At 41.0% G+C, this 16175-nt stretch overlaps 1 protein-coding gene across 4 annotated transcripts in view; it reads left to right on the top strand.

Moving 5' to 3' along the window:
- The first annotated feature begins 398 nt into the window (after nucleotides 1–398).
- SLC35F4 (solute carrier family 35 member F4) overlaps nucleotides 399–16175 on the top strand; it is a 294422-nt gene continuing 278645 nt past the window's right edge. For all 4 annotated transcript variants that reach the window (XM_073997441.1, XM_005561352.5, XM_045396482.3 and 1 more), the window contains exon 1: nucleotides 399–806. Coding sequence is in view for 2 of the 4 variants with exons in the window: in XM_005561352.5 (XP_005561409.3) it covers nucleotides 704–806 (103 nt within the window). In the remaining 2 variants the exon portion in view is untranslated. The remainder of the gene's footprint in view (nucleotides 807–16175) is intronic.

Genomic DNA, 16175 nt, shown 5'->3' with positions numbered 1-16175 from the left:
TTATTTCATAAAAAAAGATTCCCAGTTTTCTAGACAAGTTGCAAGGACTAACTAACACCGGCGGGAAATGCTTGTATATCAGCAGACCAGACGTGGTGTAGACGCCAAGCATGGCCCGAGTCCCGGGGAGCCCCAGAAGTGTCTTCTCCCTGAGCGACAGCGTTAATTCCTCGCATTGACAGCTATGAGTACCTCTCGGGTTTCTCCCACCCCCAACACCCCTCTCTGAGCCCCTGGCCACCGTCACCTTCTCTTCTCTTCCCGCACTCACCAGACCAAACATCCCTTTCATCAGGTGGGGTTGGGTTGTCTACTCTTCGGGAAGGAGCGCGCAAGGGTTAATGATGAAAGCTGGTGACCAGGTGGGGCGCCCACACCCGCCCCCGGCCACGGTGGGCGTCGGAGGTGAGGGGGCGCTATTCGGGCAGCAGTGCTCCGGGTGGCGCGCGGGAGAGCTGCCAGGCTGACAGAGAGGCCGGCCCGAGTGGGGGCCTCTCGGTCGCCGCCGCCGCCACCGCCGCCGCCGCCGCCGCCGCCGCTGTGATGCGGAGCCAGTGCTGCGCCGGGCGGTGGAGTCAGAGCCCGGGCGCGGGAGCACGAGCTGCAACATCAGCACCAGCGGCGGCGGCACCTGCACCAGCTCCGGGGCCCCGCGCTGCGCTCTCCGCCCCGCGGCACCCGGGGCCGCCGCCCCGCGCTCTCTATGGATGTCAAGGCGGCCCCCAATGGGGTGGCCACTATCGAGGACCGGATCCTGCGGATCACCGGCTACTATGGCTATTACCCAGGTTACTCCAGCCAGAAAAGTAAGACGCCGCGGGGCTGCCCTGCGCGAGGCGGGGAAGGGAGGTGGGCACGCAGGGGTGCCGCGGGGATGCGGACGGGCGGGCGCGCGGTCCGGACACCTGCAGCCCTGCAGGCGCTGTCAAAGCCGCCTTCCCGGCGGCGCGGACCCTGGGGGAGAAAAGTATGTCCGCTGTCCTCGGTGCTGAACCGTGAGAGGGCAAGGGACCCAGCTGGGTGCGCCCAGGAGTTTGGAAACTGTCGTAGCCTTGCGGGGAGGTGCGGAGGGGACCGGGTGAGCGCTCCTGACTGCCGTCGGCCGGCTCACCCTGGTGGATTTACGCCCAGAGGAGGCTAACATGGCTGTTCACTTAGCGGAAAGTCAGCCCTACGGGCTACACGCCCGGAAAGACCCTACTGCGTGCGGGGCGCTGGGGACTCAGGCTGAGGAGGCTCCGGGGTGGGGCTGGCGGGGGCGGCCGACCCAGACGTGGGTCCCGGCGCTGGTGGGGTCAGCTCGTTCACTCCGGGCTGTTGAGACGCTGCCAGCGCGGGAGTTACTCTGGTTACAACATCTTTAGGAGGTTCTTCACCCTGGGCAGCGAAAAGAACCTGCTCAGGTCTTCCAGCCCCAGAGCTTGCAGCCAGAGACCCGTGCGGAAGACTAGGGGCTTGGCGGCGGGGGAGGGGGGGGGCGGTGGTCTGAGAAGGGGAAGAGACAGGGCCACCCGCACGTCGCGGCCACTGCTTTCTTCCAGCTAAGCGAGGTCATGCGGCGTGGATGCTTTCACGTTTCTGGACCAGTTTTGGTGGGAGGGCGATGAGGTGTGCTCTGCTTGCAGTCCCCCTCCCCCAGTACACAAACCCACTAGCTATATTTGCTGGGATTAGTTCTGCTAGCGACTGAAGTGCAGCTCATTTTTCTCCGAATTGGAGGAGTAGCTGCGGTTTAGTTTCTATGCAGGTGGGCTTTTGCTTTTTTCTTTATCAATGCATTTCTGTCGCAACAGATGGAGCTTAATTGATGTTTTTGCCATTATTTTTGTCAGAAGCTTGGAAGCTCCTAGAAGCATTTCTGATTCGTATTTTTCTGTGACATTTGGGGTGCAATCAACATTACAGTTTCTATGAAGCGTGGGACCCCAAAAATTCTGGCACAAAGACAAGAAAACACCATTTTTTTCATGTAACTTTCTCCCCTACCATGCTTCCTCTCTATTGAATAATAATTCAAGAGCTTTGTTCCGTGGGCTGTTCTCACACAGATATTTTCTAGTTCGATATTTCATTTGGTTTCAGGAAATGCCTATCTGATTTGGATGGTTTCTCTCTAGCTGTTTTTAGCATTAGGGGCTTAAATTATTCATTTTCCATACAAAAGTAATTATAAAGTGTTAGAATTTTCTGGAAAGAAAATAACACACTGTGGAATGCTCTTTGAAATCCCTGTACTATACACTCAAAAACTTCTCCTTTTTTATTGGCAAAGGATTTCTTTTTTAACCCTGGAAACATAAGTAAAGGAACTAATATACCTTGTGGAAATTACTTGACTTTCACCTTTGAATATTTTAATTAGGAACCATGGGATTCTAGTGGCTTAGAGAATGTAGAAGCTGTGTGTGAAATTAAAAGACTCAGGGTAGTTTATTATTGTAATTTTTATGACAATGGGACTTTGGCTAACAATGAACAACCCAAAAAGAATACTGAAAAAGTGACATTTTAGATAAGGACATGTTCATATTATATTTTTGCACTTGCTCAAATAGCTGCACATGCTTCATTTGCAATACAATAACAGGACAAAAACAGGGAAGAGCACTGGCCAAGGCTATAACTGGAAGCCAAAAGGGATAAAGATTAACTTGGCATGGTTATTTGTGATGGGCACTTACCTACCTAAGTTTAGACCATAGAGTTAAAAGAGTGAAAGCAGAGAATCTCACAAGAAGAGAGAATTAAGTGATAGTCAGATAAATCTCAGGATGCTCATGCTTTTGGAAGTAGAGAAAGATTGCTATTTTGCACAGTGAGAGATTGAGAGAGGAGAAAGCTGGAGGAGGGCCAGGGAACCGAGCACCATGAAATAATCCTGTCCTAATGCAGGCTTCAACTAGTAAACAAACACTGAAGCAAACCAGTACAATATGGTCAATTGATTTGGCTATTACAGAGAATGAGCAACAGCTTACGGGAAGTCTGGAAAAATATACTTAAAAAAAGGCTACAGTGATGAACATATAATATGTGAAAGCAAGGTGACTTTCTCATTTTCTGTCTGATCATATATGAGGGACAATCTCTAGATATCTATGCCATTTATGTTTTTAGAGATAGATGGGGACTTACATCTAAGAAAATGCACTGAAGATCAAGCCTTCTGTTAATGCATCCTGCTGTTTGCTTGTACCTTGTCCAGAAAAAATTCTAGTAGTCGCGCTGATGCAAAAAAAGAAATATATTAGAATTCAGAGAAATGAAGGTACTTTAATGGACAATAGGGCATTTGTTTTATCTATACTCTTCAATTAATGAACAGTTATTGAGTAAATATAAACAAGAAATCTGGATACAAAGATGATTAAAGGTGGGTGCAGTGGCTCATGTCTGTAATCCCAGCACTTTGGTAGGCCAAGGCAGGAGGATTTCTTGAGGTCAGGAGTTCAAGACCAACTTGACCAATGTAGTGAGACACTGTTTCTATATTTATTTAAACATTTTTTTTAAAAAGATGATTAATGCGTAGTGTGGTTACTTAGGTAGGGAATAGATTCATTCATTCAACAAGTGTTAATTGAGCACCGCCTATGTGTCAGGAGTACATCAATGAGCAAAACAGACGGAAGTATTTTCCTTTTAAGAACTTAAGTTCTAGTGGGAGGAAACAAGACAATAAACAAATAAACAAGTACATAAATTATTTAGTACATTTCAAGGTGATAAGCGCCTTTTGAAAAGTTACAACAGGATAAAAAGGATAAGATATTCTAGGGGTAGAGATTGTCACAATTTTAAATAGGCTCATCAGGGAAGTCCTCATTGAGGAAGTAACAATTGAGCAAAGACCTGAAGGATGTCAGGGAGTTAGCCATATGGACATCCAGAAGAAGACATTCTGGGCAGTGGGAACAGCTAGCGTAAAGCTCTGAGGTAGAGTGCAACTGGCATGCTGGAAAAACAGCAGGGAGGCCTGCATGGCTGAAGTGCAGTGAACAATTGGGAAAGTGGTTGGAGATGAAGTCACTGAGGATCCAGGAATGCAGGTAAAGGAGGGTCTTAGAGGTCATTGTCAATCCTTTGACTTGTATTCTGAATGAAATGAGCATTTGAAGAGTTTTGAGAGAAGAGTGATGTGACTTGACTTATCTTACACAAAGATCAGTCTCACTGCTGTACTGGGACAGGGTGAAAACATCTAATTAGTATGTTATTGTGATAACTTAGGTGAGACATGATGGTGGCTTGAACCAGAGTGGTAGCAGTAGAGGAAGAGAAAGGTGGTCAGAGTCTGCATATATTTGAAATTAGAGCCAATAGGGTACCCTGATAGATTGGATATTGTATCTGTAAGAAAGAGAGGAGTAAAAAATGACTGCATCTTTTCTGGTTTGACTAAGTTTGGGTTGCCATCAGCTGAAATGTGGAAGGTTTTAAGGTAGAGAAGCTTTGGAAAGGGGTGGGGGAGTGGATTGTCAGGGGATAAGGATAACATTTTAGAGATGCTAAATGTAATTGGAGATGTACAGTAAGCTTACAGTTCAGAGTAGATGTCTGATTGGAGATATAAATTAAGGATTTGCCAGTACTTGGGTGGTATTTAAGGCCTAAGACTAGATGAGACCTCCAAGGAACGAATGCATATAGAGAAGAGAAGAGGCAGGATTGAATGTTGAGACACTCTGACATTAAGAGGTTCAGGAGAAGAAGAAACCCATTAAAGGATACCAGGAAGGAGCATCCAGGGAGATAGGAGGGAAACCAGGAACATGTGATACACTGGAAGCCAGTAAAAAAAGAGTTTCAAGGGGAAGAGATTAGCTGAGTCCAATGCTATTGAAAGGTCAAGTAAAATGAAGACCGACTGAATTTGACAATTGAAGGTCATGGGTGATCTTGACAAGAATGTTGACAAGAGCACATAAGGATAGGTAAAATGGATTAGAATGTGTATAAGAGAGAGTTAGAGGGAAGAATTGGAAACTGTGAGTATAGATGACTCTGCAAGGATTTTTGTGCAAAGGGGAGAGAAGAAATGGAGGAAGCAGGCTCAAGAAAGTTTTTCTTTCTTTAAAGATTAGAGAAATAAGAGCATGTTTGCATGCAAATGAGAATGATTCAATAGAGAAAGAAAAATTAATGAAGTTGGAGAGATAGTGTACGGAAACTAGTGCACAAGAGAAGGGACATTGCCTTAGATAGGAACATGGATATAGGGTAAGTTGTGTGGGGCAGGTTTGGGAAAGTGTATAACTGAGATGGTGGGAGTCTTTTGAGGTTCTCTTCTGGTTGCTGCAGTCTTCTCCAAGTAGGAAGAGAGAGTCACCAAATGAGAATGAGGATGGTGGAGGATGTGATAGAGGCTGGAGGAAAGAGAAGGTGCGAACAGTTAAATAGGGAGAGTGAATGGACTGGAGAAGTGTGCTCAGGTTGTCTGGTAGCCTTAAGGGTCCATTTAAAGCTTTTGGTCACAAAGTTAAAGTGAGATCAGCCAGTATGTTGGCTCATTCATTAACACAGCAAAGGCGTGGAACAAGTAATGATAAGTATATAACCAGAGTTGCAGATTATCCAATGTATATTTAAAAATAGGGACAAGAGAGTTGTATACAAGAGAGTTGTGTTATTAAAATGGTTGATCACGGAATTTAAACCTGGTAAGCAGAGAAGAGGAAATCTAGGTAATTAGGAACAGAGAACAGATGGTAGGTTCCATGAATTAGAGGTCTCAGTAGAATCAAAGACTAGTGGAAGTTGGCTGGAAAGGTAGGAGGTGGTGAGTTTTATACTGTAAGAAATTTAATTCATTTCCATAAGTCAAATAAAAGGATAAATTCATTCATGTTTTATTGTATTCCATTATTGATATTTTTGGGGTGAGTATTCTTTTTTGTGTGTTTGTATAGGGAAACAGTGCGTTGATGTATGGTTGAATTAAACCCTAATGGTTTGGAAATTGATCATATCCTTAAACCTGCCAGCAACTGGCTCTGAGACCTGGGACACCACTCTGTGGACATTGGTTTTTTTGTTTGTGAAAAAGAGAGTTGAAATCACTGTTTTAGAACAGTCATGCAGTAGGTCAGCTTTGACAGCTTTCAAAACACTCCCACCTTCCCTGGAAAGGTATCAGTAAAGGAGTATATTTACTTCACCTGTCTTCACCTACCTTTGGTAAACAGTTGCCTCTCTTTGTTCTGTGCCTTTGTACCTGTTGGCCTTTTGTTTTTTCTATCCCCCATTAGTGATCAGTTTCTATGATCGTTGTCTATTGGGAGCTGCAATTTGTAGTAAATATTTTCTCTTTTACTTTAACACCAGCTCTGGTATCATCCCTACTTCAGAAAGAACTCTACCCACTTCTGGCTTTCTTGGTTCTCTGGGTGCTTGGATGACTGCCATGACTTAGCATTTCCCAAGGTTCTAGCTTCATCTGTTTCGTCTCACTGTCTGCTTTCCCTGAGTGAGCTCCTTTAATCCCACGGCATTACCATCTTTGGTGTATCTGTATTTCTAGGTCCACTTTTTCTGAACCCACACCCATATTTCAAAATTCCTTGGTGTATTCTACCTGAATGTCCTCCAGGCATGTCACACATAAAACCAAAATCATCATTCTGTCCTTAAAATGTGCCTTTTCCTCCTTATTATGCATTTCAGCTTCTAATGTCTATATCCAACCAATTGCCCAAGCCAGAAACTTCGAATTATCCTCAACTTCTGCCCTTTCGCCTTGCCCTATAATCAGTTAATGAATCCTATACGTTCTACCCCAGATAATGTGCTTTCCAGTCCTGCAGTCACTGCCTTCTTCCATCACATCTTTTGCCCAGCCTCAAGTCCTTCCAATCCAGCATACACACCTTAAAAATATTTACTTCTCCACAGTGCAGATCTGTTCATCTCACACCCCTGATCAAATATGTGAAGTAATTTTTCACTTTCTGTGAAATGAAGTTCAAATTACTTAGCATGCCACAATCTGAACCCAGCTTATATTGTTCTATTTTAGCACACATTTCTCCCCCTTACACCACAATCCTCTAATTGCCTAATATATGCTTAATGCAGAAAATCTGGAAGGCAGAGAGCAACGAGAGATTAAAACAAAATTACTCATAATTCCACTACCAGAGGTATTAGTGTTAACATTTTCGTATATACCCTTTCAGTCTTTTTTATGCCCATGGACACAGCAAGTGGCTTTTATTTTGTACTGAACATTTATCTCGTTGGTCTATATTGTTTGCAATAACTTAAATTTTCGTGTTATGCATGTAGTCTTCCATATATGCAAGCACTTTAATCTACTTCACCAATCACTAGTTGGTGAAGTATCACTAGTTTATTTTTAGTCCAACTTTTTCTTTTATTTCTCTTGCTCTCTCTCTCTCTCTCGCTCTCTCTCGTTCTCTTTCTGTCCCCAAGCCCCCTTCCTTTTTAAGAGATAGGGTCTTACTCTGTTACCCAGGCTGGTAGTGCAGTGGTGCAATTATAGCTTACTGCAGCCTCAAACTCCTGGGCCCAAGCCATCCTCCCACCTCAGCCTCCTGAGTAGGACTACAGGTGGGCACCATCACACTCAGCTAATTAATTAATTAATTATTATTTTTTGTAGACACCAGGTTTTGCTAGGTTGCCCAGGCTGGTCTCAAACTCCTGGCTTCAAGTGATCCTCCCACCTCGGCCTCCCAAAGCACTGGGATGACAGGTGTGAGCTACTGCATTGGCCCACCTTTTCTTTTTGATCTTATATCCCATAGGGTCTTCGCACACTCTGACACTGTGGTCATACTCTCATCATGCAGCTCATTGTTTTAATGACATTATTGTGCCCATGCTCTTTTGCTTCTCAGTGCTTTATTGCACTTTGGCCCCAGTGCTCCCTCTCTGTCTCCTTCATCACCCTGCAGAAAGCTCCTATTTATCTTCAGAAGGGCAGTTTAAATGTGCTGTCCTCTGTAAAGCTTCCCAAATGCCCCAGGCTGGCTAATCCTCCTTCTGTGCTCCTGTAATGCTGTGTATTCACCTCTGCTCCAGCATTTAACACACTATTTTGGGCTTTTTGCTTTGCACAAAACTATCTCACCCATAGAGCTTGGGGAGAGCCGGGGATTTATCTTTATTTATTTTATCTGAGGCAAAGTAGTATATTCTGTTGCTCAATAAAGTTTATTGTGCTAACAAATGAAATATTTAGTTCCATTTGAAGAAATTAGAGAGCTAATTATTTTCACACAGAAAAAGAAAGAGTACATGATGGTAGTAGTGATTAAAGAAAAAGAAAAAAATTACCAGCAGTGAGTGAATCAAATAAATGTACTTTAAAGAATGAGAATACACTAAATGGTGTTTTATGATCATTTTACCTGCCTGGTTGTAACTTCTGCATTTCTGCGTCCTTACTTCCTTCTTAAGATTTTCTGTGCTGCAATGGGGTAAAGGCATTTTTTTTTTGAGATGGAGTCTTGCTGTGTTGCCCAGTCTGGAGTTCAATGGCATGATCTTGGCTCACTGCAACCTCTGCCTCCCGGGTTCAAGTGATTCTCCTGTCTCCACCTCCCGAGTAACTGGGATTACAGGCATGCACCACAATGCCCAGCTAATTTTTTGTATTTTTTAGTAGAGACAGGGTTTCACCATATTGGCCAGGCTGGTCTGAAACTCCTGACCTCAGGTGATCCACCTGCCTCGGCCTCCCAAAGTGCTGGGATAGCAGTCATGAGCCACGGTGCCTGGCCAAGGAAAAGGCAATTTTTTAAAAACCACAGAGTAGAATAAAGTTACTAAATCATAAGAAAGAAAATGTGATTTCTCCTCTTTCTTCTTTTGAAGTTGTTAGTATTGATCTTCCTGGTACAATATTAATACTGTATAACTCTTATTCACTTTAACTGGAACAAGTTATGAAATTCTCTATTACTAGTGAAATAAATGCAATAAATATCTTTCCTTATTCACTTTCTGTTTATATCCTGAGAGTAAGATTTGTGCTTCTTTATGTATGAGAGGAAGTGTTTTGTAAATAGTAACAAATAAGTACCATTAATATGTGGTTTTGAGAAGTATTTTGTAATATAGTTTTAAATTAGAACATATAAGATCTATGTTAATACTAAATATCATTGTATATGCTATTGATGTTAGATAGTGTGGTAGTTTTACAGTGTTTATTCTGATGTGTATTTTGCATTTAAAATATAAATTTACATATAAACTGGATGTTTGTAATGCAAAATACTACTTCCACTAGCTAATACTTGGATTTAACACTACATTTTAGATGTACTTTATTTTGAAAACGTATCTAAGACCTGGTTTGTGGCTACAAGTTCTAATGCAAAGACCACAAACTTTGGCAATAGAAAGACCTAGGTCTATACTCCTGCTCTGCTACTTGCTAGCCATTTTTAAAAATATACTTTAAGTTCTGGGGTACATGTGCAGAATGTGCAATTTTGTTACATAGCTATACATGTGTCATGGTGGTTTGCTGCACCCATCAACCCATTACCTACATTAGGTATTTCTCCTAATGCTATCCCTCCCCTAGCCCCCCATCCCCCAACAGTCCCTGGGTTGTGATGTTCCCTGCCCTGTGTCCATGTGTTCTCATTGTTCAACTCTCACTTATGAGTGAGAACATGCGGTGTTTGGTTTTCTGTTCCTGTGATAGTTTGCTGAGAATGATAGTTTCCAGCTTCATCCATGTCCCTGCAAAGGACATGAACTCATCCTTTTTGATGGCTGCATAGTATTCCATGGTGTATATGTGCCACATTTTCTTAATCCAGTCTATCATTGATGGACATTTGGGTTGGTTCCAAGTCTTTGCTAATGTGAGTAGTGCTGCAATAAACATACATGTGCATGTGTCTTTATAGTAGAATGACTTATAATCCTTTGGGTATATACCCAATAATGGGATTGCTAGGTTAAATGGTATTTCTAGTTCTAGATCCTTGAGGAATGACCACACTGTCTTCCACAATGGTTGAACTAATTTACACTCCCACCAACAGTGTGAAAGCATTCCTATTTCTCCACATCCTCTCCAGCATCCGTTGTTTCCTCACTTTTTAATGATCGCCATTCTAACTGGTGTGAGATGGTATCTCATTGTGGTTTTGATTTGCATTTCTCTGATGACCAGTGATGGTGAGCATTTTTTCATATGTTTGTTGGCTACATAAATGTCTTCTTTTGAGAAGTGTCTGTTCATATCCTTTGCCCACTTTTTGATGGGGTTGTTTGTTTTTTCTTGTAAATTTGTTTAAGTTCTTTGTGGATTCTGGATATTAGCCCTTTGTCATGTGGATAGATTGCAAAAATTTTCTCCCATGCTGTCAGTTGCCTGTTTACTCTGATGATAGTTTCTTTAACCTCCTCTCAGATCAACAGTTTTGTTCCTGTAAAATGGGAATGATAATAGTTGCCTCACAGGTAGTTGGGAGGATTATGTAAGATAATATTTATTGAGTGTCTGGAACAACATCCAGTTCAATGTATGGAAGCTATTATAATTATGAGGAAATGAACAGAATCAGTTTTATGACTTCAAAGAACCATGCTCACTTTTTGCTTGTAAGTAAATGGTAAGTCATTTTCTGGTCATACCCATAATTGTATTTTAAATTGTTGTTATTAAAAATTATGCTACAGCAATTTAAACACAAGTATAAATTGTCCAAGTTCACAATGGCTTTTATTTTTGGTTGTTACTTTCTACTCTTTACCAATTTCTGGCTTGTCTGGTGCTAAAACAGAAAGGGGTGGTTCTACCTGGATTGCCTCTTGGGATAGCTTATTTAAAATGGGCTGGAAGCCATCTGTGATGAGGTGATTCCAAATGGGCTGAACCAAAAGAGATGAGGCATATTGACAGCCATGAGTGACAGAATGGGTCTACATGTCTGCAGATGCATGCAGGTACTCAGGCACCAAAGTAGGGTGAAGTTGGGAGAGAGGTAGCAGGGAAAGGTGGAATCTCAGCTGAACATGGATAGCTTGGGTAGGATGGGGTAAAGATGGGATAGTGAGGGCAAACAGGTGGGGAGGAACTGAAGGCTAAGGGTTAATTTGGGAATAGTCCATCGGAAGTAGCCTTGTTCCTTTCATACATGGAGTGTTAAAGAGACAGTTCTTTTTTCGCTATGTATGTAGCCACAAATGTAACAGACAGCCTATTTTATGTTCTTCTTTGAAAAATATATCATTATGTTACAAACATATTTACATGTTTCTACATAGTCTTTGGAGTTATACTTTTTAAAAAGTATAAAGCATTTAACTACTTCAAGACACAGAGAAATATAAAGAAAAATGGAAATGATCTTGTTACCCTAACACAAGTACTATTATTTTGGTTTATTCCTTTCCAGCTTTCCTAAGGCATACAGGACTTCACTTCTTGATTTATTGAGAAATATAAACTGTAGCTTAGTTATAATACAATTTTGTGTCCTGCTTTTTTTCCCACCTAACATTTCAGGATAAGCATTTTTCATTTATTTTCATTTATCTGCTTTGAGAGGCTGGAATTGGATTCTCCTTTCAAAGATCTTGGCTTACAGAATTTGGCAAGCTGGTTCTATGCCATTTGAGACTAAGTAAAATGGAAAGATGTGGAGTATTAGTGATGGTTTGTTTGGTTTCTAGTCACGAGACTCCACTTGAACTGGCTTAAGCAAAATGGGAGCTGTTGAAAAGACACCGGGGAGTCTCTCATGGGTTTGAAGGGGAGGGATAAGATGATGTAGGCTGAAATCAGGTCCTGGAGGGCTGTGGGGAAACAGGAAGCCTTCTTCCTCTGTCTTTCATCTCTTTTTCTCTGGCACATGCTCCCCATTCTCGTCTCTTGCTTCAGGCTGACTTTCTCTATTTCCTTGTCCAAATGGTCAAAAATAGCTACTGCCAGCAGTTCCAGTGTTTACATGTCCTCTATTCAAGAGAGCAGACAGATTGAGCGAGAATCTCTTACTTCTAAATCCAGATTCCTGGGGAAAGAGACATTTTGGTCCAATTTATGTGACATGCACACTCTTGACCCTATTGATGGTGGTGGTTTGGGGCAGGGTCAAGTTTCCCAATCATGGCTGCCAGAGGCCCTCTCCTGTAACCCTATTGGCTGTATGAGGGAAGAGATGATAGTTTAGAGAAACAGAGTAATTGGTTGGACAGTTAACTTAATAGCTATTTGGTTCACAGAATATTGCATTTTTATATCAAATTATAGGCTTCAATCAAGATTCCATCTTTTCTTTCTTCTGGTCCTGAGAGCCCTTAGAGTGAATCTAGATAATATTTAATGAACTTATAGATACTGTATAATCCTAGAAACAGAAAATCCATGTGTCTGTTTAGAGGATAAGTCCTTGAGAATTCTGTTTAAGAGTGCCCATCTAGCACTGCCGACTACTTAAGCTTCATTGACGTGCCACTGGTTACATCAGGTTTGGAAGACATAGTTCTTTTTCTAGGTCAGATAGGGCAATACACCAGGTCTTTCAGATTCAATGTACAGTAATTGAGGATGACATTTAACATGGTATATTTAAACAGTTTGAACATTACACTATCCTGCAGTCTGAGATTTGTTCTATTTAGACCTAGGCTAATGCCAAGATGGCACTAGTGAGGTGTCAATAATGGTTTCATGGTACTGAAAACCAGACATAATAAGAATTCTTTATGCCTTGTGAAGCAGAGATCCCTAAGGCCATTAGAGCCTGCAGGCTTTTCCTGCTAATATCTTACTAAACTCCAAGTCATGTGCCTTTGGTATCTATTTTGTGTTTTTGTTGAAACCCATGTTCAGTTATAGGCATTCTAGAGGACAGATCCAAATCCAGTGGGCTGGAGGCTACGGAGGCAACAGCTTCCCTGCTGGAGTTATGGTGACAGGGTCTGAAGAAGCAGTACTGCATCTAAAGTGACATTCTTATTCCCACAGACTTTTTAGAACAAAGGTGCTTAGAAGTTGAGAACTTTTTGAAAATTGTGAGTGCTTGAAGCTGGAGCTGCTTGTCTTGTTCTTTTCTAGTCCACATCTGTGTAGCAGCCATGATAATCTTTCAGAAGCATTCATTGGATCATGCCATTCCTCTGGTTAAAGTCGTTAGTGGCCTCCTGTATCTCTTTGGAAAACTATAAAACTCTGAACGCAGCTTACAAGATCTTACAAGGTCTGGTTCTTTAGCTGCCACCACACTTTCATGATCTTATTATGTTTTGGTTTTACTGGTTCCTGTTCCAGGCTCTTTCATTTGTCTAAGATGATGAACAAACTCTCCCATCTTCCTGGTGGTGTGACCTGTCTGGCCCCTCAACATTCCTCAGGTCTCATATTAAGTGCCACCACCTCTGAGAGCCCTTTCCAGCTTTGCGCCTCTATCATCTCATGTACTTTTTCTTTATAGCACTTACCACAAGCAGCTAGTACAATTTATGTTCACTTTTGTGACTGTTTAATGCTTTTCTGCCCATTAGATTTTTACATCCCTAAGAATAGGTAGGGATGGATCTATTTTGTTCAACACTGTATGACCAGCACAAAGAACAGTGCCTGGGCACTCCATAAAATTGGCTGGATGAGTGATTAAGCCCTGTTGAAAATGTCAAACAGACTTTTTTCCAAGATAATATTTTTATTTAGAATATTTTTAAATTTTTCAGAAAAGTTGCAGTGATAATACAGAGAGTTCCTATAACCCCTCGCTCAGCTTCCTCACCTAGTTAACATTTTTCATTAGCATGGTACATTTGTCAAAAGTGAAGAAACCAACACTGGTGCATTATAATTAATTAAACTCTAGATTTTATTTGGATTTCACCAGTTTTTCGATTAGGGTTCTCATTCTGTTCTAAGACTCAATCCAGAGTACCAGATTGCATTTACTTGTCATGTCTCTCAGGTAGGCTTTTAATGCATTAAACTTGAAAAGTTCAATTTTATAGGAACTTACTAGCACACATTTTAGGGCTTGGATCAGATCACATTTGAAAATTTAACTGCTAGTTCTCAAGGTGACTAAGGATTAAATTGATGTTTGACTTGACATCATAATTGCATACTAGTTTAGAGATTGTTTTACAGTGTATAACAGTGGTTTCCAGCATTTCTATGTTTAACATGTTGGAGATACAGAAATCTTTGAAAATCTGATCTATGAACTACTCACCTATCCCCCAAATGCACATATGCACCAAACATTTTCATGCAGTTTATTACATTGGAAATTTACTTCACAAATACAGGCTATAAAATAATTCCACTGAGTTTTGTCTATTTTTTCATTTCATAATAATGTATGCAAAATTTAATGGTAATATCTAGAAGATGGAAATAATTTAAATGTGTTAAAATAAAAGTGAACTTTAGTTTTATTCAAAAGTAAATTTTAGCGAGACAGCTCTTGTTGGACTAATAAAAAGCTAAAATTTTGCAGTGATCTTAGGCATGACAACGTGCAGCTCATCTTTGACACACAGTTTACTTCAATGTGTTGGAAGTCTTAACACCTTCTAAAAATGTTGACTCACAAGGATATGAGATAGCAAATGAAATTAGAGATCTACTAGCTTTTTTTTGCAGGAAGAGGGTGGACATGTTTCAAGAAACACCAGATTTCCTGATCCTGCAAGTTGAATTAATGTCACATCATTTCATCAGTATTCAAGTCAATGAGATCATCTTTGAGACGAGGCCTCAAAAACCATCCATGTGGTCTTTGTCTACAAGAAAAGAATGATGAATCCGTTTCAATGTTAAGCTCATCCAAGCAGAATTGTCCTTCAAACATGTCCTGCAGTATATCTAGGTACCCTTGGATTGTTGATCTACAGAGAAGACATTTTATGACACATTGTCCCTCTGGATCCTTAGTTTCCTGAGAAACTGTGTTTCCAAAATAACTTGTGGTTTCCAGCTGCATTATAATGCTGACTGTAAAGCTTTGAATGAAAAAAAAATGTATCATGTTATATCCATAAAGTAAGAAAAGCTATGAATGAGTTTCTCCTTACTGAATTGTTCTATGAATGGGCTTCCTTTTTTTTTCTCAAAGGTGATACAAATGTGTTCCCAAATGCCATTTAAAGATTTCAGTCATGGTTTCCAGAAGCAAAGCAGCTTCTAGGTAGTCAAGGGGAACTCCACGTTTTCTTGATTAAGAATGAAATTCTTGAGGAGGTGATAATTTTGACCCTGGCTCTGATGGAGTTGACTTTTACTTTCAAGACAGTAGAATAGGTTTCCTGTAGGATTATTGACAATATTTCAGGTGCCACTACATGCTGATGTGTAAGGCAGCAAGTCATATTAATGTGCCAAACTACTTTCATTTCCAAAGCAGCACAACCTACTTTTCTCCCCAAGTACAGTTTTGCTTGGCATTGCAACTTTTCATGTGTCCTAAAAGGCTTACAGAATAGATTTTCTTTTCCAATGACATTCATATACACATACAGAAAGTCAGGAGTTAGAAATATTGTGAGATATCCAGTTGTTTGCTGAGGGGAAATAGCATAGTGACTGGTATCTTCAATATTTGCATCCAAATTATGACAACTGGGCAGGTTTGGGGAGATAATTTTATTTGATAAAGGCACTGCTTCCATCTTTATCAGTGGCTCCAGACTACAAACCAGTGTATACTTTACCAAGACGTACTGGTTTCCAAAGTTTCCGCAGGGGTGTGTGTGTGTATTCTTTTGCTTGACAGTCAGTTAGAATGTGATGGTCAGTTAGAAAGTAAAGAAACCTTAGCTTATATTGGCTTAAGCAATATGAATTTGAGAGGTATAGTTTCTGATGTAATGGCTAATGCTGTAATGAAGTAGGTTCTAATCTTTCCTCTCCTGTTTTCCATCCCTTGGTCTATATGTTGTACTTTATTTTTAAACTCTTCTATAAGTTTTTTACTTCAAGGTTTATTAAAGTTTTAATAACTCTTTTGTTTTCTGAATATTTCTCTTAAAAATATAGCATCTTATTCTTGTTTTATGGATAGAATATCTTCTCTTATCTCCTTAAGGATTTTAATACTGTATTTTAAAAAGTTTTCTTCTCCTGAGTGGTCTGTTTCCTCCAAGTTGTTTTAAAATTTTTTAAAAAAATTTGTGGGCTGGGCTTGGTGGCTCATGCCTATAATCCCAGCACTTTGGGAGGCTGA

This window comes from Macaca fascicularis, chromosome 7, assembly GCF_037993035.2.
Source record: "Macaca fascicularis isolate 582-1 chromosome 7, T2T-MFA8v1.1".
Taxonomy (NCBI): domain Eukaryota; kingdom Metazoa; phylum Chordata; class Mammalia; order Primates; family Cercopithecidae; genus Macaca; species Macaca fascicularis.
The sequence above is the reverse complement of the archived record's forward strand: the minus strand, read 5'-3'. Positions and strand labels throughout refer to the sequence as shown.